This window comes from Calypte anna, chromosome 7 (assembly GCF_003957555.1).
Source record: "Calypte anna isolate BGI_N300 chromosome 7, bCalAnn1_v1.p, whole genome shotgun sequence".
NCBI lineage: Eukaryota > Metazoa > Chordata > Aves > Apodiformes > Trochilidae > Calypte > Calypte anna.
Genome location: NC_044253.1, coordinates 33,025,978 through 33,051,288, shown reverse-complemented (window position 1 = coordinate 33,051,288; position 25,311 = coordinate 33,025,978). Strand labels below are relative to the sequence as shown.

The 25,311-nt window shown below is 44.2% G+C and overlaps 1 protein-coding gene across 2 annotated transcripts in view; it reads left to right on the top strand.

Moving 5' to 3' along the window:
• Nucleotides 1-25,311, top strand: part of TMEFF2 (transmembrane protein with EGF like and two follistatin like domains 2) — a 124,452-nt gene that overhangs the window by 66,658 nt on the left and 32,483 nt on the right. For both annotated transcript variants that reach the window (XM_030454357.1, XM_030454358.1), the window contains exon 5: nucleotides 7,176-7,272. In XM_030454357.1, coding sequence (XP_030310217.1) covers nucleotides 7,176-7,272 — 97 coding nt within the window. The remainder of the gene's footprint in view (nucleotides 1-7,175; nucleotides 7,273-25,311) is intronic.

The window sequence follows — 25,311 nt, the reverse complement described above, 5'->3', positions numbered from 1 at the left end:
CATGAGGCAGACACAGGCAAATGGTGGTTTTATTTAGGATAAATAAACTTTGAGTAAGAATTGAATCCCTTCCCTCCTGGCCACGCTTGAACAAATACAGGGAAGCCCTCAGAGAGCTCTGTAGTGGGTCATGTCCTGACTTCAGACCTGGAAGGAGAGAACTGCAATCAGACTGCTGCAGGCAGAGGAATGATGCTGTTCCTGTGTAGCCATTCCCATCCCCTTTTAGCCACGATAAATGATGTTCAGAGTATAGTTCAGTGGGAAAGAAGTGAGGGTAGCAAGGCTGGCATGATAGGAAGCAAAGCAAGGGGCTAAAAGTAAAGACAGACTGGAGAGAGCAGCAGTGCTTAGAGACAGTGTGAAACCAGTTTCATACTGGTTATTTACTGGACTCAGAGCCCTTCCCAGGCACTTTTTTTGCACTAATGACACTGTACCCTAGGCAGAATCAGAGCTTTCTGTACAAGGTGAGGGTGAGCTCGGCTCAGGGCCTTGCACTAGAGCCAGAAGTGCTGCTTTTCCTGTCCAGCAGAAACTCAGCATTGCACAAGACTGAAAAATCAGCCTTACAAAAATAATTAGGTTTTTTTTAATATAAAATTTCTTGTATTTATTATACTCAGAGCTTTTTTCTCCACAACCCTAAAGCTTAGATGTACCTTTCAAAACAAATATACATGGCAATTGAGATCCTTATACATTGAGATAAATCACTGGCTCTGATTTTAAAACAAAATACCACCTGAGTGTCACAGTACAAATACAAGAGCTGGAAAAAACCTGCAAATTGTGTCTGACTGACATCAAAGCAGTGCTAGGCTGTATCTAGGTGGTCTTCAGTGAGAAGATAAGGCCACGTTTTATCAGCAATCTGAGCTGGCTGGATACAGCCAGTTCCTCCCCCAAAAAGCCTGTTAGGTATTTGGATCACTCTGAGTTGTCCTGTTAACCTTTTCCAGCACTTGGCCATCGTGGAGGACCTCAAGATGGGTCCTGAAGCCATATAAACACTGGGAAGTGTGGTCTGGTTCCTGGGCAGCCAGCTCAGGTGTGGCACAACCTTGGTGCCCTTTAAATAACCTGCTCATCACGAGTGGAGGGCTCATTTCAAGTACTGACCCTGGGTGGGATGGAGAAAATGATCTCCTTGGTGTGAAGGAGAATATTTCAAGGCTCCTTAAGTTCAGAGTCAGGTCCTGAGCAGGGCAGGGATACTGTTTTCTCATGGCATAAGTACTTTCTCCAGCATGTTTGTGTGTGTGAGAGAGCAAATTTGTATTTATTGAGATGCAGGCAGGTAGCAGGGGAAAAGCAGAACAGGGTATGTCAGAGTTTGGGTTTATTACTTTGGGTTTTTATTATTACTGATGCAGCAAGCCATTTTCTTTTCATTTTGACCATAATGCTGTTCTGAGCCTCTGCCAGACTTTGAGAGCAGAGTCATTCATGAGACGAGCCCCTGCTCTGTACCCTTCATTTTTCTCCCTTTGCAGGTTTTGAGTGAGGTAATGTTTTCAGGGAAAGCAAAACACAACATACAACTTATTGATTAGAGTCAGGCTGTTTGCAGCATCTGGGCTTTCATTTCTTCAGGTTTGTGAGGTTTTTTTAGCTGGGCAGGTAGTGTTTGTTTTAACACAGCAAATTCTGTGCTGGCTTCTCTGCCCTGCTATCTCAGAGCTTTCTCACTTCATCCACTCACCTTGGCACAAGCCCAGAGCAGTCCTGCTAGGACTGAAGCATGTGAGGAGATCACCTCTGAAGAGCCTTCTTCTTCTCCTTCTCCTCCCCATTTTCATTTGCTCGTTGGTTTTTCATTCCAAAACACAAAAATGACAGCACTTATCTTCATCTGATTTTTGTTATTACATTGATTTTATGACTAAAGACTAGTGGATATCCTATTAGGATAAGCTAGAGCAAGCTTTGTTTGAAGCTGTTCTTTCAACACTAGCCAAGATGTGCCACCATGAGCAGTCAAGTGGGAATCAGAGATTGTGATGGTCATGCATCTGATCACATCCATCTAAAGAAGACTGCATAATACAAAAAATAACTGGGACATAATTATAGACATTTCTGCATATTCCAGTGGGTGGTGGTGATGTTTTGTGCTGTTTCTTTGTTGTCTTCTCCAGTATAGCTAAAATATAAGGATTATTATAGTAGTTTTAGTAGTACTACAAAGCTACATGAAAACTGAACTGAGACTCTCTTGAGCTTGCCCTGTTGTCTTCAGACAACACTTTAGTGAGGACAGATCAAGAGATCTGTGTTTAGCTGGTGTTGCCACCTAATTCCCTCTCTCCCTCATGGCCCACCAGCTCCTCTTTCCACTTCCATTTACTCCTCACAGTCTGGTCCATCAGGCAAGTTATGTGCATGTCCCTTGTGTCACTTAGGAAATGGGTTTTGTGTTTCAGATTAAAACCGTGAACTACTGTGAGTATTCCTGAGCATCCCACTGGAGCTGCTTTCCTGGAAATTGCAGAGAGTTAATTTCCACCCTGCCTTGGACATTTGTCACATTATTTTTGGAAGACACTGAGCAAGTAATCCAGAACTGGCTCAAGCCCAGAGTTGTTCATGTCCATTTGCTAAAACAGCTGAACCACCAGTCAGGAACTCTTAGTAGAGTGTGAGTCTGGGAAGCTGTGTGGATAAAGTCATTGGATCTTTTATTGCAGTTGTAGCAACTACAGACTGAGTCAAAGAGGTTGAAGTGGAAAGAGAAGTGTCTGTGGCAGGGGAAACAGCTTGGGGCTTTTAGTTCACTCCTGGTACTACAGGAGATAAGCACAGAGTGGGCCAGATACTTTCAGTCATGGTTTTTTCAGTCATGGAAACAAAGTAAAATGTCTCCAAAATGGTTTCTTTCTGGTGGAACTTGCAAGCACTACAGATACTCTTGAAATATCTTTATTGATGATTTAGATGAGGGGATTGAGTCCATCATCAGCAAATTTGCAGATGACACTAAGGTGGGGGGAAGTGTGGATCAGCTGGAAGGCAGGAGGGCTCTGCAGAGGGACCTGGACAGACTGGAGAGTTGGGCTGATCCCAACGGGATGAGGTTCAACACAACAACCCCATGGGGAGCCTCAGGCTGGGCACAGAGTGGCAGAAAGGGACCTGGGAGTCTGGATTGCCAGGAAGCTGAACAGGAGCCAGCAGTGTGCCCAGGTGGCCAAGAAGGCCAATGGCATCCTGGGCTGGCTCAGGAACAGCGTAGCCAGCAGGTCCAAGGAAGGGATTGGGCCCCTGTGCTCAGCCCTGGGGAGGCCACAGCTTGAGTCCTGTGTCCAGTTCTGGGCCCCTCAGCTCAGGAAGGTGATTGAGGTGCTGGAGCAGGTCCAGAGAAGAGCAAGGAGGCTGTGAAGGGATCCAGCAGAATTCCTGTGAGGAAGGGCTGAGGGAGCTGGGGGTGTTCAGGCTGGAGAAGAGGAGGCTCAGGGGAGACCTCATCACTCTCTACAACTCCCTGAAAGGAGGTTGGAGCCAGGGGGGGGTTGGGCTCTTTTCCCAGGCAACTCTCAGCAAGACAAGAGGGCACGGTCTCAAGTTGTGCCAGGGGAGGTTTAGGTTGGAGATTAGAAAGAATTTCTTTCTGGAGAGGGTGATCAGACATTGGAATGGGCTGCCCAGGGAAGTAGTGGATTCTCCGTGTCTGGAGATATTTCAAAAGAGCCTGGATGTGGCACTGAGTGCCATGGGCTGGGAACTGCAGCAGGAGTGGATCAAGGGTTGGACTTGATGATCTCTGAGGTCCCTTCCAACCCAGCCAGTTCTATGATTCTGTGAAATGCCACCAGTCTGATCTGAGTGCAGTAAGAGTGACAGAAAAGGACGAAATCACTGCACCACTCTTGTGGTTACCACACCACCTGACTTTGGAACTTGTGTAGCCTCTTTCTAGCTAAAGAATTTATATTGCTGAGATTGGGTGAGTCCCTGAAGTGACTGTCACATAAAGTTAGTGACCACCTAACCCACTATAGAACATTTCATTGAACTCTGGTAGGTGCTCATCTGCCAAATATAAATAGGAACTTGAAGCTTAATAGTTCTCAGTTGTGTGAATACTAAGTGGTGGGCTTCAGTAATGAGCCTTCCTGGAGCCCCACTGTGTTCCTCCAGGCTCTTGGTGTTAAACCTCAGCAGTGAGCTCCCTAACACGAGTCAGATCAAGAATGTTAGACTCCTTTTATTTTTAAAAGGAGCCCCTGAACTAGATTATTTTTGCTATTTTTTTTTCCATTTGAGATACGAAAGTAAGTGTAGTGAGGGGGAAAAAAACAAGGAGAAAGAGTCACCTTAGAAAATGAGTATCCACTAGTCCTCAAGCTAAAAAAGCAGCAGGAAATATTGAGAAAATAACTTTCTAAGATGCCCAGATTTATCAAAGCGGTTACCTGCACAGCATGGAGAAAACAAGCCCTGCGTGCATCAGCCCTGGGTGTGGGTGCACATGCCAGTGTGTATCTTTGTGTGGGGAGAGAAAACACACCTTAAGGAAATGTAAAGAACGTTATCTGTGGTTACTGAATACAGAAGAAGGGAGAGAGAGAGAGATAAACAGCTGTCCTTTTAAATCAACACCACTGCATGCTCTGACATTTCATACCAATGTGCACGTAGATTAAGGAATGCTGGATGCAGAGCTTCTTCAGAAAAATATGAAGGAGTGACCTCTTATTTTCTAGTAGAAATTAAGAGCTGCAGAGTGCCTTAGTGTGGATGTTCCTCTCTAAACCAGTCAGTTCTCTTCAGAATGCTCAGTCTTTCAAATATTTTCCTTTAATGACTTAAGTAGCTTTTTTATTCAGCTTGTGATGTGGAGCCATGGGAGATCTCTTGTCAAACCCCACCTCTTGGGGACATTTACAGATAGAAACATCACAAGGAGGAAAAAAATAGAGCATATGTGTTTAATTAAAGGGAAGTGTAAGGAAACTGATCTGCAGAATAACAAAATAAAATTTAAAAATCTATCTCTTTTCCATGAAATGTATGTTTTCATCCTCCTGAACTGAATCTGTTGGTATATACCTGCTAGGTGAGGAATGCTCAGCTGTTATAAGGAGTCTTCTGCATACAGTCATTTGTTACAGCCCCCAAAGTATCTGCCAGATACTCTGCTCTCCTTTCACAGATGGTGAAACTGTGACACAGCAAAGCAGCATGACTCAATAAATCCCCATCAGCTGTCCCGTTCCATATCTTAACCACTGGAAATTCCCTGCCAAGACTCGCTGCCAGAGTTATCTCCTCAGGAAAAAAAAAATAAATTCTAAATTCAAAATATAAATGAAACTCAGTGAAAAACCCAGACCTGTATGGTGCTGCAGAGAAGTGGGAAGGAGCTGCACAGCAGCCTGAATCTCCCAGTGCTGCTGGGTCAGGATCACACATGAGGGGCATGGAGATGCTAATGGTGTGAGGACATGGCCCTAGGACACCCTGTCCACCTTTGTGTGTCAGCTCCCATGAAACATGAGCCTAAAGAGTTCCTCAATCACTTAAGGAAACAGAAAAAACATAAGCTCAGTCCCTCCAAACAAAACAGCAGAACAAAAATTTACTGTGTGTTCTGAATTTCCCCTTTGGTTTTTTTGTACATGAACTTTGTGGCTGTAAAGGTGAGCAAAGTTCCAAAAACAGGGCAAACCCCTCTTTCATTTCCTTTTAGGATCATCAGAATCCTTATCGTAGGTCATTTTTTAAAACTATTTTTATTTTAAGATAATCTATTTCCTTTTTAAAAAAATTTTAATCTAGTCTAAATTCAAGTAAGACTGATAAGAAATCACTACAGCATTGCTCACACCTAAACATACCAATGCTTTCTTTGACTATATTAAGCTTCAGAAAAGAGCTTCAGAGACAAATATCTACTTTAGGTATAGGTATAGGTCTGTTTCACTGTAGCATCCAAGCATATCACAATCTTTAATGAACTTGTGTCCATATTTTTTGTGGGTAGAAAGCAATATTATACCCATTTTACCCAGTGGGAAGGAGGCCAGAGGTTAAATAACTTACCCAAGCTATGAAAGTAGGGTCACACCTCTTTTAAGAGCAAAAGCCCTTTCTCCTCCAACATCTTAGTGAAAGCTTGGCACTATTTTTATTTTTTTTTCTGAGTAAATCAGAAAAGCAGGATGTACAAAGTCTGAGAGCCTCCGGTCAGGGCCCGGTTACCAGGGTCTCATGCAGTGGATTCATGGCCCAAGGCAGGTGATTTGTCCCATCCCAAATCACCTAAGTAGCCCTAGGGCTACCAAGACACCCTAGGTGCAAATTTGCAGTAAGGCTGCTCCACAGGGCTGGCTCCAGCAGAAGGGATGACACTGCAGAGGCTGATTATGCAGATAACATCAGTCAAAGCTGATGGATATTTAAAGTCTGGGCTGGTTTAATTATCCTGTAACCAGCAGGAGGATATCAGTAGGTGCAGTGTCATGCTAGAAAGCAGCACCTCTTGAAAGATATCTAAATGTGCTTATAGACTTGAATATAAATGTAGATTATGTTTCTTTTGGATCTTAACAAAGCCTCTTCTTGGTGCTGACCTTTGTGGTCTCTTTCTTTCAGTCCTCAGCCATCAGCATTTTCTCCCAGTCCTCTTATAGCCATATTTTTATTTTCCCCTCAGCCCCTTTATGGTTTTGACTGAAGGGCCAGTTACAACCTTCTGCAATTGCAGACAGGGGGGTTGACTTTCACTGGGCTTCAAATTGAGCCTGTGCTGGAGATTGTCCCCTCCTCTGGACAGCACTAAATTTTTCCTGCCAGAGATAACTGGTCCTTGGGGCTCAGAGCTGTGAAGAGAAGGCAGCAGCATGTGATGCTCTCAATACACCTCCATAATTTTCCCAGGGAACAAAAAGCAGAGAGGCTCGGGGGTGACACAACCTGCCCGGCCTGCAGCTTGAAGGGATAATGGTTTAAGTGGAAAAACAAGAGGAGGGGGCTTTTCTCCAGTTTTCCTTTTCACTCTAGAATTCAGGGAATTCATCACAGCCCACCATGGAAATCTCTGCGTTGGCCCCATTCAGAAACCAGCATTAAGCTGACACAGTGAATAGATTTTTTTAGAGAGAGAGAGAGAGAAGTGCTTTGCTCCAGTGCTGTCTGTACTAATGTATATTCTTCTGCTTTCCATCAAACAGTCAATGAAGGCTCAGGTGAAACCAATCAAAAAGAGACATCGACCTGTGACATTTGCCAGTTTGGGGCAGAGTGTGACGAAGATGCAGAGGATGTTTGGTACAGTAATTTGGTCTACTCTTCTTTTTTTTAATGAATGTTTTGTTATTTGAAGGCGATGTGGTTTAGAAAGCACTGAAAATATGAGGGTATAATCCAGTTTCTGCAGCCAGAGATTCATTGCACAGTGTTTGAGGTTATTTCTCTGGAAAAAAAAATCTATAAAACTGTTCAGTTCATAATTTTGGAATAATCACAATTTAGACAAAGTCTAGAAACAATATTATCCATTTTTGTTGCTGTTATAACTTATGTTATTCCATCTGGGGTTTTAAAGCTTTATACTTTGGTAAAAATAGAACTGGGAAATATAATTGACCTAAAGCTTTTTCTGGTTAAAAAGTATCATTAGTATTATCATCATGTTCAGTCGTGTGCAGCATTAGAAATGCTATGAAATCTGTCATGATTTTCCTACTTGCTGGAGTTGAAGACCTAACCCTCAAATGTTTGAAATAATTAGACTGTGCATTTAGACAATGCAATGGAAATTGTTTCCTATTTTAGTGTATAAGGGGGTTTCAAAAGTATTCATTTTTTAAATTGCTGTTTTTCTAAGCCTTAACCACATAAACTGAAGGGAAATAATTCTGTCTACTCAGAATTATTTATTTTTTTTAATTTTTCATTTTTGCCTGTAAAGTAGGCAAACATACATTAAGTCAACTGCAAAATAATGGTTTCATTGTGATTTTGGAACAGCCACTCGACAAAAAAAAAAGCCTTCATCCACAGAGCTATTCTAACTCTGCCTTAATGCCAACCCCCATCTTTCTATCTAAGAAATTCCTGCAAGTTCAGAAAGACAACAAAATAAGCAAGTCCATATTAGAGCTGTTGTGTGGATGATGCTTCTGGAGCTGGGGGCTGAAGGATGAACACAGAGACTGGGCAGTCAGGTGTCAGTAAAACAGCGTTGCCCCAATTCTAACTTGGGCAATAGGGATGGAGTCAATGGATGAATGGAGAACATGATATTTGGGGACAGTTTTGGGCTGACCTCATTCAGGCCAGGCATCCATAAACAGTCCTTCAGGCATTAAATTTTAATTATTATTATAATTTCCTGCTGTTCAGTGGAGAAGCTTAGGAAGGTGGTCATCCCTTTGTGCTCATTTTGGTTTTTTCTTGCCAGGCTTTTAATAACTTCTGGTTATAGTCTCTGAAAAACACCAAATAAACTACTCCAGTCATCAAAAGCAAATTGGAGTATTGAAAACCAGGAGCAATATGCATCATGGTTATAGGTTTGCAAAGATGTAATGAGATTTGTGTGGAAGGAATTGCTTAATTTTTGTCTTTGCTTAAGGCAATTACCCAAGGTGTGAGGATTTTCATTGTCTCCTTGCCGGGATGTCCTTGAGAGTTTGGGTGGTGTGGTGTAAAAACAAATCCCCGGTAAAATTAATATATCAAAATTCACAGTCTAGTGCTCATGTTTTCATAATTAAGTGCACTTCCAAATTGGAAGGCGGGAGAAGAGAGGGGCAAGGAATAAAATTAGCTGCAAGATAACATTATTAATCATAAGCCCTGAATAGCAGTGTTTATTTTTTTTCCAGAAATAGCTCGATAAAGTAGCCTGATCCAAGTTTCCCCCGTAATGTTCCCACTGCAGCTTCTGCACTATCTAATTCTTTCCTTTAGAGACAACTTGGCTTAGATGGAGCAGTGTAATGACTGCAGGAGCTGAAGTTCTCAATCTCTATTGACAGGCAGGTTTTCTGCAGGGGAAGACTCTTCTTGGGGTGGGAAGCAGGGAAGGGCATTTACTAGAAGATGCTGCCAGACAAAGTGTTAAAAGGCAGGAAAGCAGATTTCCAACCAGAAGTACAAAGACCATGCAAAGCCTGTTAAAGGTCTGCTTTGAAGTAAACAACTTCATATACTGTATCAGAGCCCTGTTTTCCTCTCCCTGCCCCTTGATTAGTCTTGGATAAACGTCTTTATGAAAAATGAGCCTTCTGGGTGTTAGCTCTTTGTTATTCTTATTACTAGAATAAAAGCAGGCTATGTATGGGGGGCCTAGATCTCTCTTTCCAATGTCTGTTAATTGAATTCCCATGTTTGGCACCAGATAGACACATTCCCCCACTCCCCCTGCCAAGATGTGGCATGTCCTTAGATTAAGTGGGGAAAGAAATTTCTGTTTCTTGTTTGATGGCTGCTTTTATGCAGATCAGATTTCCGAGGGAGGCAGTGCTCCTTCAGCTGTCTCATCTGACTGATGAGCTTTGGAAAACCCAAACGGGGTCAGTGAATCCCAGCAACCCCAGGACCTGTTGTCACTGGGTAACAAGCCCAGCACTGGCAGGGTCCTCTCACCATCAAAACCAGTTTGAAGGTGCAAGGTCAGTGCTTGATCCATCCCAGGGAAGAGGGATGCCAGCTGGTAGCAGAGCCAGATCTCAGAGAGCTGGAGATAGGAGGCTGGCTGGCAGCCTAGGATTTCTAGGATGCCAAAGTAGATCAGAGAAGAGAGCACAGGTGTGATAGCAGACGTGGCTGGGTTGCTGATGGTTTAAAGCAACAATTAACATTATTCTGTTTTGCCACAGTCTGTTATTCTGCAGTCTGGTTTGACTCTGGGGTTTTGGGGGGCTTTTTTTTTTTTTTTTTTTTTGGCTATTCATTGCCAGGTGTCACTCAGCTGAATTGGGCTATCGCACCATTCGAACGTTACTTTTAAATCTTTTTATTTGTGTAAAAAAAGTCTGTTCTTGGCTGGATTTCTGGGGTCCTGAGAGGGCAGTTGGCATACAGAAGACTATTCAAAGGAGTAAGACATGCATGTGAACATTTACTGGAAAGTACAAAGGAAAGACAGAAGAAAACTCGCTGTAATAACAGGTTTTCCACAGCATGGTAAAGCACACATGTATTATTATCCTATTCTGCAGTCTAATATCACAAGAGTGAATGCAATTTGGCATTCCATTAGTGAATCTCTTTCTCTAGGTTAAAAACAAAGGCAGTTCAGTTGAAAGTCTTTAACATCTTGCTACTTTAATATGTGAAAGCTTCTTGTCACTAAGAGGATTGTGTATTACTGGCATTATTCCCACCTTTAATGCATTTTGCACCCGTGGGCTTCATGAATATTTAAAGCAGGGCAGTGGCCATGCTCTTTAGCACTGGATTGCAATCTATTGGTAAATCAGACATTTGGTGTTGCTTACTTTGAGCTTTGTTCCTGAGCTGGCTAGGGAATAATTGATTTTGTAAGACATGGCTATTCAAGATAACACCCCGAGAGATAGACTTAAAAGGAAATGAAGAATATAGCATTGTGAACCGTGGTGTGTTTCTAAGATCTTCCAGAAAGGATCTATGAAATACTCACTCACTGTATATAAATAGTACTCAAAAAATGGAGTGCCTGCTCATCTGCTAAAGTGGCTTAGTGTCAGTGCATAACCACGTCAGAAACCTGGATTCCAGGATTAATCTCCTCCTTATGGGGCACTGAGGAAATAAGAGCACTCTCTTCACTGGACAAGCCATGGTTTGGATAGATACTGGGCAGCTATTTCCAAGGTCCATGATGATGTGTCCAAGTAAGTGGAAGGAGATAAATAACAGGAAAAAACCCTTCAGTTGAATTTCCTGTTGGAAAACACCAAGAGCGGACAGGAGTTATTTTCTTAAAATAGGATTAAATCCTGCAAACCTCTGACTCGTAGAGTTAATCAAAATCAAAATGATGAATTGGGGTTAAATATGCATGTTTTTCCTTTGAATTTCAATAGCAGCAGGTCAGCCAGCAGCAGTACCAAAATGCAGGATTGCCCAGAATAAGATGCAGGTTGCTGTGAGACAGACCTGGGGGTGTGTAATGTGCAGAGTGCTCTCCCTGCAGCCTGGCAGGGTCAGAGGAGCTGCGGTGACCATCTCTGCAGGTTGCTTCTCTTGCCTTCCCCTTCCTCCCTCCTGTCCTGGAGGTCACAGGTAGAGAAGAGAGGCAGCAGCAGCCCTGGCAGGAGGTGCCTGACCTTGAATGGGCCACTCAGGGGGTTGCACCACTGATAAACAGGGGCATAAATATTCCTGCTGCTTCCCACAGCTCAGTCCCACACACACTAAGGGCTCCTGCTTGGCTGAGCATTGAGGGTTTTTTGCTCTGCCATGGGCACCTCTTGTGGTGAGCAGCATTCCTTCCTCCCCACCAGCCTGGCTCAAGCTGGAGGAGCCTTTTCCATTTCTCACAAGTGCAGGAGGATCCCACCAGGCAGGTTCAGCTCAGGAGAGAGAAGGTGCTGGAGCCATTCTCCAGGGACACTGTGTCCCTGATGTCCCAAAGCTGGGAGCTTGGGGGAAGGCACCCAGGGCTGTATGAAGGGGCTCAATGTGTCAGTGGGGAAGGAAGGAGCATTGGTTTAGGGTGCTGGTCCCAAGCAAGGTGGAGATGCTGCAGCCAAATTGCATCAGGTCCCTTGTGTCCTGCTCTTCTGTCCTCATGGCTGGGATAATAAGCTGCACTTACCCAGGGCAGACAGTCATACACAGAAAACATATTAAGAGGATGAACTGTTCCAATCCTTTGTTTCATATTTTCCTGCTTGTCTCTGATCTATCCAGTTTGGGTGAATGCTCCTACAAGGCAAGTGAGCAGTCTGCAAGGCCCGAGGCTGGTGGAACTGCATTCTCATGCAAATAAGCAGCACCAAACATGGGAGATATTTGTGCAAATCATGCAGCTGCCATCAGCAACGACCCCTACAATCAATACTGCTCTAGCAATCAATATTTATCTTTATTATAGTATAGAAAGAAAACATAAAAGAAACTAATGATTTTGCCAGCTTCTCAATCCACACAGCAATTAGGTCAGTCAGCTTTGGGGCCCTTCCCCCTTCAATCAGTTGCTCTCAAGCAAAGCATCTGCAAACAAGATGCTGTACTACTATAAAGTACTAAAAGGTAATTGGAAAGCTCACATACATTACATGGGTATTGGCTGCTTCATGTTCAGCAGTGTGTATAATAACTCTGTGTGACCTACTTGTTCCAGATGCAGAAACAAGGAGCTACTTTAAGGTCTGCAATGTCCCGTGCATTACACAGCAGCTACATCACCATTTTCTGCTGCTTTCCTTTCTCATTCAGAGAGAAAGTAGATCTTTGTTCAATGTGTAACACTGAAACACACTCATTGGGCTTGTGGTTGAAATAAACAGAAATGGAATCGTGCTGGTGAGGCCACAGCTTGAGTCCTGTGTCCAGTTCTGGGCCCCTCAGCTCAGGAAGGAGACTGAGGTGCTGGAGCAGGTCCAGAGAAGAGCAAGGAGGCTGTGAAGGGATCCAGCACAAGTCCTGTGAGGAAGGGCTGAGGGAGCTGGGGGTGTTGAGGCTGGAGAAGAGGAGGCTCAGGGGAGACCTCATCACTCTCTCCAACTCCCTGAAAGGAGGTTGGAGCCAGGGGGGGGGTTGGGCTCTTTTCCCAGGCAACTCTCAGCAAGACAAGAGGGCACGGTCTCAAGTTGTGCCAGGGGAGGTTTAGGTTGGAGATTAGAAAGAATTTCTTTCTGGAGAGGGTGATCAACCATTGGAATGGGCTGCCCAGGGAAGTAGTGGATTCTCCGTGTCTGGAGATATTTCAAAAGAGACTGGATGTGGCACTGAGTGCCATGGGCTGGGAACCACAGGGGGAGTGGATCAAGGGTTGGACTTGATGATCTCTGAGGTCCCTTCCAACACAGCCAGTTCTATGATTCTATGAACACCATTTAAAAAGCAACCTTACAAAGACTTAAGATTCCTGCTTAACTTAGGAACATACCTAAGGCGCATTTCTGCTGCAGAAATCTTCTCATGGAGGTTGGTAGTTGTGTCTAATAACAGCCCAGGCAAGGGCTTACAGAGGAAAGGGAAGGGAGAGCAGCATGCAGTCTCTGCATTGCATGGCAGGAGCTGGCCAAGTGGCTCCCAGCCTCCTACACCCTTGTCACTGGCCTAACAAGAGCCACCTCCAGTCTCTGCCCAGAAATCAGCCCAGTTAATTGTAAACGTTTCATCTGCTGTGTGTTCCACGGCTGAAAGGTTCTGAAATAAAAAGCAAGCTGCCAGCTTCTAGCTGAGACACCACAGTGAGATAACTGTAGAGATACCACGCAGTGGGCTGAGACACTGATACTGTAAAAAATGGGGCCCAAGCAACAAGATTTGAACTGAAAATTGGTCAGGGAAGGTTTTGCAATGAAAAATTGGGAACATCAGAAAAAGCAGTGTGACACTGTCTGTCCATGATATTTTAATTATTAAAGCTACTGAGAGGGAGGGCCAGGTTGGTGGCTTTCACGGGAGGCTGGACAGCCAGACCCTTGGAGTGTGAGAGCTGAGTAGAGAACCTGGACATGTTCCTTCATTTGGGCTGTGAAAACAGCACCATGTGAACTGGCACAAAAGCAGAAAAATTAGCAAAACACAGTCCTTTTAAGGAGTAGGAGGCAGGAATGAGCACATTGTATTTCTGAACTGAATGCACTACTAGAAAGGGCTTGGCTGGAAAGCTAATGCTTGGAAAAATGATGGCTCCTTTGGCCATCTGGTGAAATTGGGTTTCTCTATGTACATTGTATTTGGTTTTAGTTAAAAACAACCATTCTTTCCAATCAGGTAAGTTTCATAAAATCATTTTTGCATCTTCTTCCTGTGCCAAAAGAGGCAATTTAATTTTGAAGTGAGACTGATTCCCAGCTCCCTTAAGGTGATGGTTTGGAGAATTTGACCTTTCCATCCATTGAGACAACACAGTCCTTTAGAGACTTGTATTCATTTGACAAACTCCTGCCTTTCCAGAATCTCAGGATTTATTTTCTTAATAACATTCTTTTAAAAAAAATGGTTTTAACATAAGTCAAGATTGTCTGGTGTTACTTATATTTCATAGTGTTTTATTACCAATACACTTTGGAACACTCTGGTAAATAATTCAGCCTACACAAAGAAATTGGCCATATTTTCTCTATACATCGAGGAAGTCTGTCATGAAGACCATATATCACAGCTCTAAATGTTCTCAGATAAATGCAAACCCACATTGTGTTCAATCTGTACTACTCACCCAAGTAGGTCTTGTAGGGACCCTCTATGACACCAACATCTCTTATCCAAAAACTAGAATCCCTAATGTTTGTGTTTGTAATAAAAAAGATCTTTTGCAATTACAGCAAAACTCCCTGTGTGTCTGGAGGATAATACCCTACACAGTCATAAAGCTTATAGATTTTTTTTTCCTTGTGCTCCTCCATTCAGATCCAAACTTGCCTTTCAGTTTCAAGTGGTGAGCTGCCATCTTATAAAATTCAATTAAAGCTATTCCACTGAATGCAGTGAAACAAAAGTTCTCTCCCAGTATCATAACTGGAGTAACTTCTCAAGACCAGCAGAGGCTTTTCCTGGCAGACAGAACTGACTTGAGTGTAAATGTGCAGTCGTTCACAGAGTGCAAAGGATTAACTTGGAAATTGTGATGATAAAAGCAGAATTTGGCTTCCTAACTCCTTCAGTTGCTTCAGAGGAAATATGGATTTGAGAAAAGCCAAAAACACCTTCTCAGACTTTTTTGGGTTTTCATGTCTTACCGTGGTGCCATGCTCCTGTAGGAACAGGACAAATTCTTCTGAAATTTAAGGAGGGAGGCTTGTGAGGCATGTAGAGCTGCCATTTCTCTTTACAATTATTAGTCTGTCAACATTTAAAAAAAAAACTACAATATTTTAAAAAGCATGGTTTGAAATAACCAAACTTTCCAGTTAGGTTTCCATGGCCAAGGTGCTTTTACCCCAAAGTTCAGCATGCATTGTGTATAGACAGGAGGTTTGGGTGGCACAGTGGGATTTGTGGTGGTCATGGCAGGGAAGCTGGAAGCTGGATATCCAGGGAAAGGAGAGAGGATTGGGGAAGCAGGGTGAGAACCTGAAGCTGACTTGCAGCTTGTCCACTTGGCTGCTTGCTGGAGAGAAGCCCCAGCAGCTGCCCACATGCAGGGGGGTTTTCCACGTGTGTGCCTGGGCACTGTGTTTTCAGGAAATTTCCATTTACACATGACAGCTTGGCAGAGAGCAATAATTTTGTGTCCCCAGTTTAACAGGGGAGCAAATAAACCCAGGAGTTTGGGTTCTTTTAAAGGGTGTGACACCAGCTGTGCTGCAATTTTCAGTTCTGAGTAGGAAAATGTAGCAGCCTTCCAAGCTCACACCTTTATTTGTGTTTGAAGGAAGGGGCTTGGCAGTCTGTTTTGTGCTCTTGACTTAGTAAGAGGGTGTTGTAAAGATCCTGACTGGCTTTCTGGGAGGTGTAGGAGAGGATTCCTCATTGGCTTTGCAAGGGCAGAGCTGCACAGGGGTACTCTGAGGCAAAGCTACCACTTGGTCGTGTAACCCCATGGCCGGGAGAGCCTGGGCTCACCAGGCTGTGAAAAGGAAGGTAAGGGATAATATGATAACACCCATCAAATATTGATGTGCATTGACACTTCAGCTTCTGCCTCCAGCAGGGCACTACAGCATGAAAGAGACAGTGCAGACACCTTGGAGACCAATGAGCTTTTGCACCTTCTTTTTTCCCCCTCCCGTTTTCTTTCCCCCTTTTTGTTATCTAAAAAATAAAGTTTCCCTCCCTCCCTGGCCCCCCATTTGGGCAAAGTCAGACCCCAGCAGTAAAGTGAGCAGAGCCTTCATGACTGCCTATTTAGTCACAATAAAAGGCCGATTGGCCTAATGTGCAATCAAGAAAAGAGTGACATTTATGGCTCTGGTTTTATGGTGCTGTGAACTGAGCAAGATTTGGAGCCTTACAGTGCCTTCAGGGGGCAGGAGATCACCAGCAATGAATTGTATTTATACCTTTTCCAATTTCCTGCTAGCATTTTAGCAATAAATAGACTGCGTTGTTATTGAGTTTTATGTAAGTATGTTTACAAAAGCAGGAATACAACTTTGTAGCTCTGAATTACATGTGTTGGCTAAATAGATCAGCTGAGAGACTATGTACAGCACTGGGAGAGCACTTTCCAATTTATTATCAAATATCTTAATAGAATGCTTCATCTCTTCCATCCCACTTTATGTTAACTATTAAATTAAAACTGCATCCATTGCAGAAGGTCGGAGGCTCCTTCACACACCCATGTTGGAACATCAAGGCCACGGTTTGTTCACACATCTAAGCCATTAAAAATACATCCCATGCATTAAATATGAGCCTGAGGAGAACTCAATAGGAGCTGACGTGTAGGGCTGACCTCAGCTGTCACAGCCCCTGCGGGGTGGCAGGTGTCCCTTCCCCACGGCATCCATCTCCTGCCCTGCTCCTTCCCCACGTGCAGATTGCAGCTAAAAGCCTGTGGGAGATGTGCCCAGACCTCCAGACTTTGTTGCTGTCTCTCAGCCTGCCTGTCTTGTAACAAAACTCTCCCATGCAGAGGGACACAGGTACACCAGGGATGCCCATCCTGGCCAGAGAGGAGCACAGCACAGGTACCCAGGGATGCCCATCCTGGCCAGGCAGGAGCACAGGTACCCAGGGATGCCCATCCTGGCCAGGCAGGAGCACAGGTACCCCAAGGATGCCCATCCTGGCCAGGGAGGAGCACAGGTACCCCAAGGTATGCCCATCCTGGGCAGGGAGGAGCACAGGTACCCCAGGGATGCCCATCCTTGCCAGGGAGGAGCACAGGTACCCCAGGGATGTCCATCCTGGGCAGGGAGGAGCACAGGTACCCCAGGGATGCCCATCCTGGCCGGGGCACACAGTTTGCAGTGCATCCCTTTTGGGACCTGCAGGAGGATTCCACTGCTTCCTGGCCCAGACCTGAAGAAGGTTACTGTCACCTGGTTAGTTTGCTGCCAGGGTTGTGTCCTCGGGGTGACACATTTCATTCATTGCTTCCTCTTCCTTCCCCTGGCAGTGATGCTTTCCCCTGAGGCTCTCTCCCAAAGGCAGCTGCTGTGGTCGCCATCAGATAGCAAGGGGCCAGTAATCCCACCTAGTTTGGTACAGCAGCTTTCCCCTCCACACTCTGAGGAAAAAGAGGGTTTCTGCTGCTCCCTCCTGCTCACAGGTACAGGGATTTGCTTGGGGTTGCACCAGTCCCAGTCCCATACCCATGGGCTGAGCTCTCATTTCATCCCAGTGCAGGATGACACGAGGTTCCCACACTTTATTTCTGTCTGTGCAGGAGGTGCAAACAAAGCCTGAAGGAAAGCCTGGAGTATTCTCCTAAAATGTCATTAAATAGCTAGGCTGGTTTTTGTTTTGTAATTTAAGGCATCCTAGCACGCTGGGTAGTCTGGAGTACTCAGCCAATTCAGATGGTGCTGCCTCAGGCAGGGCTCCTTAGGAGCAGGATGTACACGTGTTTGAGGACACAGAGCACTTTGTGACGAGAGTTAATCTGATTTTGCACGTGTGCAGAGAGTCTATACAAGGAGGAATTATTTTACCATCTTTTTCTTCAGCTGGTTTTGGGGAGGTCTGTTATAAACTTTGGCTTCCCACCTGCAGTGGATGGTTCACGTGCTGCACGGGCCAGGGCTTGCAGCGTGGTGGTGTCTGCTGGCAGGAGAGCTGTCATCCCTTCAGTCTCACTCCTAAATCAGAGTCTCCTCTCAAAAGTAACTTCTGGTGTAGTTAACAAAGCTGTCACCAGAAATTTGCTGATGGTTCCATCCCTGTGATGGTACCACAGTTCTTGGTGAGCAGACAGAGCCTTGCTGCATGACAAGGTCCATGGCAGGACCTGCAGCTGGCTGTCCCGTGCTTCCCACAAGACGTTGAAATATTTCTACTGGCTTTTGCAAACTGAGGTGAAACTCGAGGATTTGCAGGAATGATTCTCATTATTCTGCTGGCTTCAAGACAGGAACCCACAATAGCAGCCAGTCCGAGGCACACAGCGAGAAAACGTTGGTGAAGGACAGGCTCAGATGTTTGCCCAGGGAGAAAAAGAGTCAGCAAAGCTTTGTTTTAAAGCAGACGTGAAGGACACCAAGTTTAAAAGGCAATTATTTTATTCTGTAGGCTTTAGATAAACTTCACACATTAGATACCTGCAGACACTTGAATTGGCATGTGAGCAGTGTTAGAATTTTCTTCTCCAGTCACACATCTGCCATGAATATTTTTCCATCATTCTTCAAACCCAGCCTTGTAATTCTCTAGTTTCTCCATCTGGCTTTAAAGCATCCAGTCATGCTTTACACAACTTAGTTCCTTTAAAATAGGAATTGTATTTATAAAAAAATAAAAATAAGAGGAGACAATTCTTTTGCCCTAAAGGTGTTAGAATACAATTCAATGTAGTGTTGAGGGCACTAGAGGCTCTGGGAAGCCAGATGAAGGTTGTATGATAATTGGTGCTTTGAATTAGAAGAGGGAAGCAAAGGTGAAGTTTTTGATGTTTGTTTTTTTTTGTCAGGAACTTGGTAAAGAAAGTTACAGGGGGACAAAAACCAAACCAAAGTAAAACTAAAGAGATTTAGGAATCAAGTTGCAACATCTTGCCCAGAGAAATTAAAATAATCTCTGGGATGAAGCGCTGCAGAGTGGTGGAGCATAGGACCAGCAACTCTCCAAGCTGGTCCAGCCTGGGTGGCTGTCCCTACAGCTGTCAGGAGAGGTGCCTCCAGGAGCAGTCCATGAAACCATCCTGAAACAGCACCCCTGAGCTGGCATAACAAATGTGCTCTGAAAAATCCATAGGTATTTTTAAGGCTTGCCAGGCACTCCCTGGTATTAAGCAGCATTGCAGCTGTACAGCCATCCCTCTAGCTCCTGGCTCTGCACTCCAGCTATGCTCCCAGATTTGGTAGCATTTGGTATGCAAGGAAGGGCAGCAATAAATATATTCACCACTTTAGTGCATTTTAGCTTGACATATGTCCAGCACACAGCATTTTGGTCTCTTGCAGTCCAAAACAAATGAAAAGAAAAACGCAAAACCAAACCACCTGACTATTCAGCACATCTTTCTGTTATGATGCTTTGGGGTCCTTCAAATAATTTTCATTATGCACTACATAATAATAAAAATCTCTGTGTAGTATGCTGATAATTCCCTGCATGGTCTCCCTGATTTCTAATTGTTTGAAAAACAGGATGCTATTGAAATGCCAGGCAGAAACATTGCATCACCCTGAGGGAATCAAGCTTTTCTCCTTTTACTCCTGGTGAAGATAAACATTTAAATGCTAAAAAAATAAGTAAAATATCCCAGGGAAGACACTGTGAAAAGTAGATGTGCTGAAGTCTTTAATACAGAGAAGCTGAGCTGCAGAGGACAAAAAGGAAACATAAATTAGAGAAATAAATAAAGAACATCGAATGGAAGGCACTCTGAAATAAGCTGAGCTTTTTCTTCTCTTGTGATCTTAAAGCATAAGAGAAGCACTAGCAGACCCAGGAAAGAAATATCGTGTGCTATTTTTGTGCTGCCATTATAAAATATGTATTGTTTATTGTTCTGCACTGCAGAGAAAGTTTTGCATCAGCCTCAGAAACTCAGCAAAGTTTGTTCTGAAGGAGACACACAGCGTGGCTATTCTTTAAGCCTCTTAATGATGTTCTTAAGAGTCTGATGATAAGATTTCAGGCTCCTGGCAAGCACAGGCAGATTGTAGGGTATGATTCATAGAGAGTGTAAAAAATGGTGTGCCTGCTTGCATTAGGGACGTACTTGATGTGTACTGCTTTATATATATATATATATATAAAAGTACCTGATGTTGAGTTGGATGTGAAACCAGGCAACAGTGCCAGGCAGCTTTGTCTCCTGGCTGGAATGATGTCTTGGTTCCATCCTCTTGGAGACCTCTGGAGCATACCTGAGCTTGGCCAAGCTACCAGCAGTCCCTCTACAAGTGACTCTGTTGAGGCTGCCAGGAGTTTCACAGCCCAATTTACCTCTCTGTCAAGTGGGGCTCATCATACAAAGCCATTGCTGCTCCAGGACTGTAAGAGTTTCCTGGAAGGCTCAGTGCTGACCTTATAAATGGGCTGAGGGGCAGAGAAAGCAACTGCTCTCTGTGGTCCTTTGGAGCCTTTTGGTCCAAACAGAGCTTCCTGCAAGCCCCCTGCAGCAATCCTGTGTGTGGGCAGCTCTGAGGATGACTGCTGTGGTGCCCAGATTGGGGACAGAGGGGACCTGTCCCTGCTCCTGAGCAATACCACAGGCAGCATACTGCAACAAGGAGCCATGCAGCAGCAGAAGCAGCAGCAATGCATGGATGGGCTGGAGGCAGTGGATGCCCATGGGCACAGGTCTGCCCAGCCTGCTTAACCCTGCCAGTCTGTTTCAAGCCTCTGTGTGTGGTGTTGTGTTGAGACACCTAAAAACACACCCAAAGCTGCCTCTTTGGGTAGGTGAGTGGTGCCCCCAGCCTCCTGGCACACTGCTGAACCCACCCTGCAAGGTGTCTGAAGGAGTGATGTTGAGCCTGGCTTCATTTCAGCTGGTAACCTTGACAAAGATGCCCCATGCACCAGAAAGAAAAACCCTGCAGGAATCCAAATGATGGAGAAAGCATTTGGGACTGATTGCTGGGCTTGTTCTGCAGGCATATACTGCCAGGTTGAAATGGGCATTTGATGTCCTGCTCAGAGAGCTGCTGACATCCAACCAGAAATTGTGGGTTTCTGATCGTGGTTTTCCAATCAGAGCAGAGCACAAGAAATTTCTCTGGTGGAAATAGCATAAATGTACAACAACCATGGGTTTATTTATATACTCTTTTATGGCAAAGGGAAGGCTTTGGGCTTTTTTTTTTTATGCTGCAAAATGTTGGGTTTTGCCTTGCTTTTTTTTTTTTTTTCCTGCCTGGAGAAAATAATACAACATGTTTAAAATGACTGCAGAATGGAACATCACTTTCCCTGTAAAATAGTGCTCAGTGAGACACGGTGGGATCTCACACTTGACCAAATTAGCATATGCACTCAAATATCAGAGCTCTGACTAGTAAAAATAACACTAGATTTGCATTTTTGCATTTTTAGCTCTCGCTTTCCTGTCTGTTTAGTTTTATTCCTTTTTTCTTGACTGACAATTCTCTTTGTGGCAGATTTATTGCTGTTCTGCTGTTTGGACCCTGTAATCAACTAGATACTTGGCTGAAGACATTAGTCGTTTCATTAAGTACTTTTTTGCAGATATCTCAGACACAATTTTCTGTTGCTCTGGTTCCAAAAAAGCAAATGACCCGTGGCCAGCAAAGCCTGAAGATGAATCTTTAATAAACAGAGGTAGTACCAACAGTTCTCTCAGGTTTCCAGACTGCAGAGGGCTAATTAAAAGATGTTGAGTAGGGAAGAACTGCCATTGCCTGCATCTGTTCCCAGTAAAACCCCTCTGCTAGAAGCATTGTCTCATTTACCCTCCTTCTTTCCCTTCAGAGCTACACAGGAAACCTTCCTCATGCCACGAGCATTTACTGCATGGTAACACTTCAAAAAATATTTTTCAGTAATACCTTGCAGAAAACAAAGGCTGAATGGTTTGTCTTAGGAGCAGAGATAAAGCATGGAGTGGGGTTCTTTTTATCATCACTCTGTGGCTGCTGATGATACTTCATTCAAGAGCTAAGGAAATACAATTGGAGCATTCCCCTATACTTTATGGGCCAAGAACCATTTTTTTGTTGTTGTTTTTGGTTTTTTTTTATTGAGATGCCTCCCCCATAGCCATGAATCCTCTCTGAAGTTAAAGGGAGTCTCTGTGCCCAGAAAATAATACCATATGTTATTTGCTGAAGAGTGGGGAGTTAGGAACCTGTGTGCTCACCAGTGTGCTCACCCATGCCTGGTTTATTGACCCCATTAATTTTTACAGAGACTGATGGAACAGAAAGCCAAGTTGGCTGCTCCAGCTTGGCCAAGCAGCCTGGTACAGCACATTGCCATCACTGCTGGGTCACAGACCTCTCTGAGCTCTGGGCAGCTTGTTTTTCCTGGTGAAAATCATTATAGGAGATAACTAACTCGTCCTTCTGCCCTCTTCTCTTGTTTTCCTGGGAAGAGGAGAAGCATCCTGAGCTTCTCCAGCATGGGAGCTGTCACCAAGCTCTGCTGCAGGATGTAGCCCAAGCCCCTCCCCCCCCCCCCCCCAGGAGGCAGCCCCCCAGGTTTACTTGTTGTCTTTTTAGTTTGCTTTTATTTTTTTGCCTTTTTGATCACCTAAGTAACTCAGTGGATTGCTGGGTGCTCAGCCCCTCCAAGGTTTTTATCGTATGAAATGAAATGGAATAAGATAAAGCATACAAGAGCTCTGGAAGTCAGCAGAGGCTGTCAAAATGACCTACAAGAATGGACAGAAGGAAATGAGCCTTGTTTAATGATTGTTTACAATGACAGCCCAAATTTTAATCAATTAATACCTAAACCCATTACTTGGAAGATGTGATGGGCCTGTGGGACAGTGTTTGGTATTTCTTCCTTTCTCTGGGGAGCTGCAGGGTATCAGCTGACATCTTGGAAACATTCCTTCCTCACAGATGCTTTTAAAGCTGCTTTTCTGCCTGCAGAAGTCATAGCTAAGCCTTACACATCTATTTTGTGCATGCTCTCGGGTACAGTTTCATCCTGTGACCCCCAAGGAGACCTCATTGACCTTCTCACAGCTTCTTGAGCCCCAGGAAAGCTCAGTCAGCCATTATATTGCCAAGCTTCCTTCAGCACTACACTTAGGAGCCCAGGAACCAAATAGATTTATTGATATACCTATAATCAGAAGTCGTAGCCAGGATGATAAAATGGACAAATGATCAAATTACTTAAAATTAGAGGCCTACTGAAGTGCCTCAGGGACTGGGAAGCTGCAGGCAGGCAGCAGGTCTGATGCTCAGCCCCACAGCAGCAGCAGCTGGGTCAGCCCCAGGCCCACACTGGACCTGGGGGCACCAGGGGACCTGTACAGCCAACAACCAAAAGAGATGAAGCCACTCTGATTTTGTCACTCGTGAAAGAATGAGAAGGTAACAGGGCAGAGCCTGGACACAGCTGAGTGTGAGAGGGGAAGCACTGGTGGCACTGGATGCTGGTTAGGAGCAGGACAGGATTTCTGGGTTGGGGTGAATCTCTTTTTTGGGGTAAGTGGGGGATTCCTGTAGGATCTGAGGTCTTCAACACCATCAGGACTCTTACCTAATGTACACCCTTGGGTTCAGACAGGGGTGTCACAGTTTGGTTCTGCTGGTTTGATAGGACACACTCCAACTTGTGCATTCTCTAATCCTTCAAGAACTGGAGGCACCTTCACCTGTGGCTAGAGGATTTCAATTAATCAGATACATTAAGTACCTTTCATTTTGTATTTATTACCCTGCCAGCACATCCTGCTAAAGGATGTGGTATCCTCTGGGGCCACGTGTCCCTGGGCAGGCAGGTTTGGATTAAATGCCTCACCTTTTTCTCTGTAATTTACTCTTCTGGACTTTGGGGGCATGGTTGAAATGGCAGAGTGCTTGTTGCTCTGGTTTGAAAAAGCACATTTGAATAGACTGTCATTTTCCCTGATAAGAGAGCACTATAAATGAAGCAGAGTCAGCAACCCAGGTACATGAATCTTCCTGATGCAATCCTAATTTTAGCATTTCCTGACATATATTTGATATTGGCTTAATTGTGCAGCCTTAAAGTAGGCTGTCAGTGCAAAAGCAGTAAGAAACTGCAGATGCAAGCCAGAAGCTGTCCACTGAAAGGGGTGGATGATGCCCAGATCCTTGCAGCAAGAAGCTTGGGCTGACAAGTTTCTTGTATTAGGTTTTTTTTACCACCCTTCTAGTCAACTCTGAAAATCAGGCTTCACACAGGAGATCCTACAGGACTTGAGCATACAGTGTCACCCCGAGGTTGTCCCCTTCTCTCTCCCTGTACACAAGCAATTTGACATCATCACAGGAGCTCGTGGTGCTCAGGTGTTGGGTCCTTTTCCTGCAGCACCTGGCTGCAGAGCTCTTGCCTGGAAGTCTGGTCTTGCAGCTGGAGGAGAGAGGAACTAAGAAAAAACTTGGTTCTCTTCTCACTTTTATGGAAGGATGTCAGAAAAGTCATTCTGGAACTTTTTTTTTTTTTCTGGAAGGTATCAACAGATGCAAATAAATGCTTAATGGGCTCTAAAATGGTCTTTGAAATCAGTGGGAGACAGGTCTCTGAGATTTCAGAAATCCCACACAAAGTGTTTGCATGCATCTTTAAGCATCTAAACACCTTTCAAAAATATGTCTCTTAAGGACCTAACTCTGAGCATAGGTTCCTGCATCCCCTGGGCATTTTTGAAATTGCATCTGAAGTTGCTTAGATTTCCCCTAAAGAACACCCTTTTGTTTTAATTTTCTCATTGACTTAATTTTCTCTTGACTTGAGACACAATATATATTAACCTACACTCATTTTTCGGTAGCCAAATGTAGAGAAGTGAAGCTGTTTCTGAGCTGGTTTATTGCAAAAAAAAAAAAGGAACATATGGCTGATTGCATCCCATCTGAAATGCAAATGGTGGAGCTACGTGGGAAGAATTACTGTTCCTTAAGCACTAAATGTTTCCTAATGAAGGGAGTTTGACTAAGGTGGGAAGCTGGAAAGGGCTGCAGGAAGAAATAACAGCAGTTAATATTTCAGTGGAGCAGAACATTCTTATTCCGCTGATAAGGAAGGTCCTTAGGAAATTGACTGCAGGTTTTTTTTTTCTTTCCTATATTCTGTATGTTCATCAGTGTGGGGAAATTGTTACACAGGGAGCCAGACTTTTCTTCCACTAGTTATGAAATCATGTCATTTAATCCATAATCCATGCCTTTCACCTTTGCATTTTTTTATTTTTTTTTTTTCATTTTGAGCTGAAGTTTTCTGTACTTCTTGAGATCTACCCAATGTCAAGAAAGTCTAAAAAAAGAGGAGTTTCTGCTTTTCATTGCCCTGGTCACGTTTGTGGAGGACAAAGAGGGCTATGGAAACATCTGACCCACGCTGTCTTCATTTCTTATGCTTCCCCTTCCCACCAAAGCTTGTCTCTTGTGTGTATCCCTCTCCACAGCCAGTGCTTGA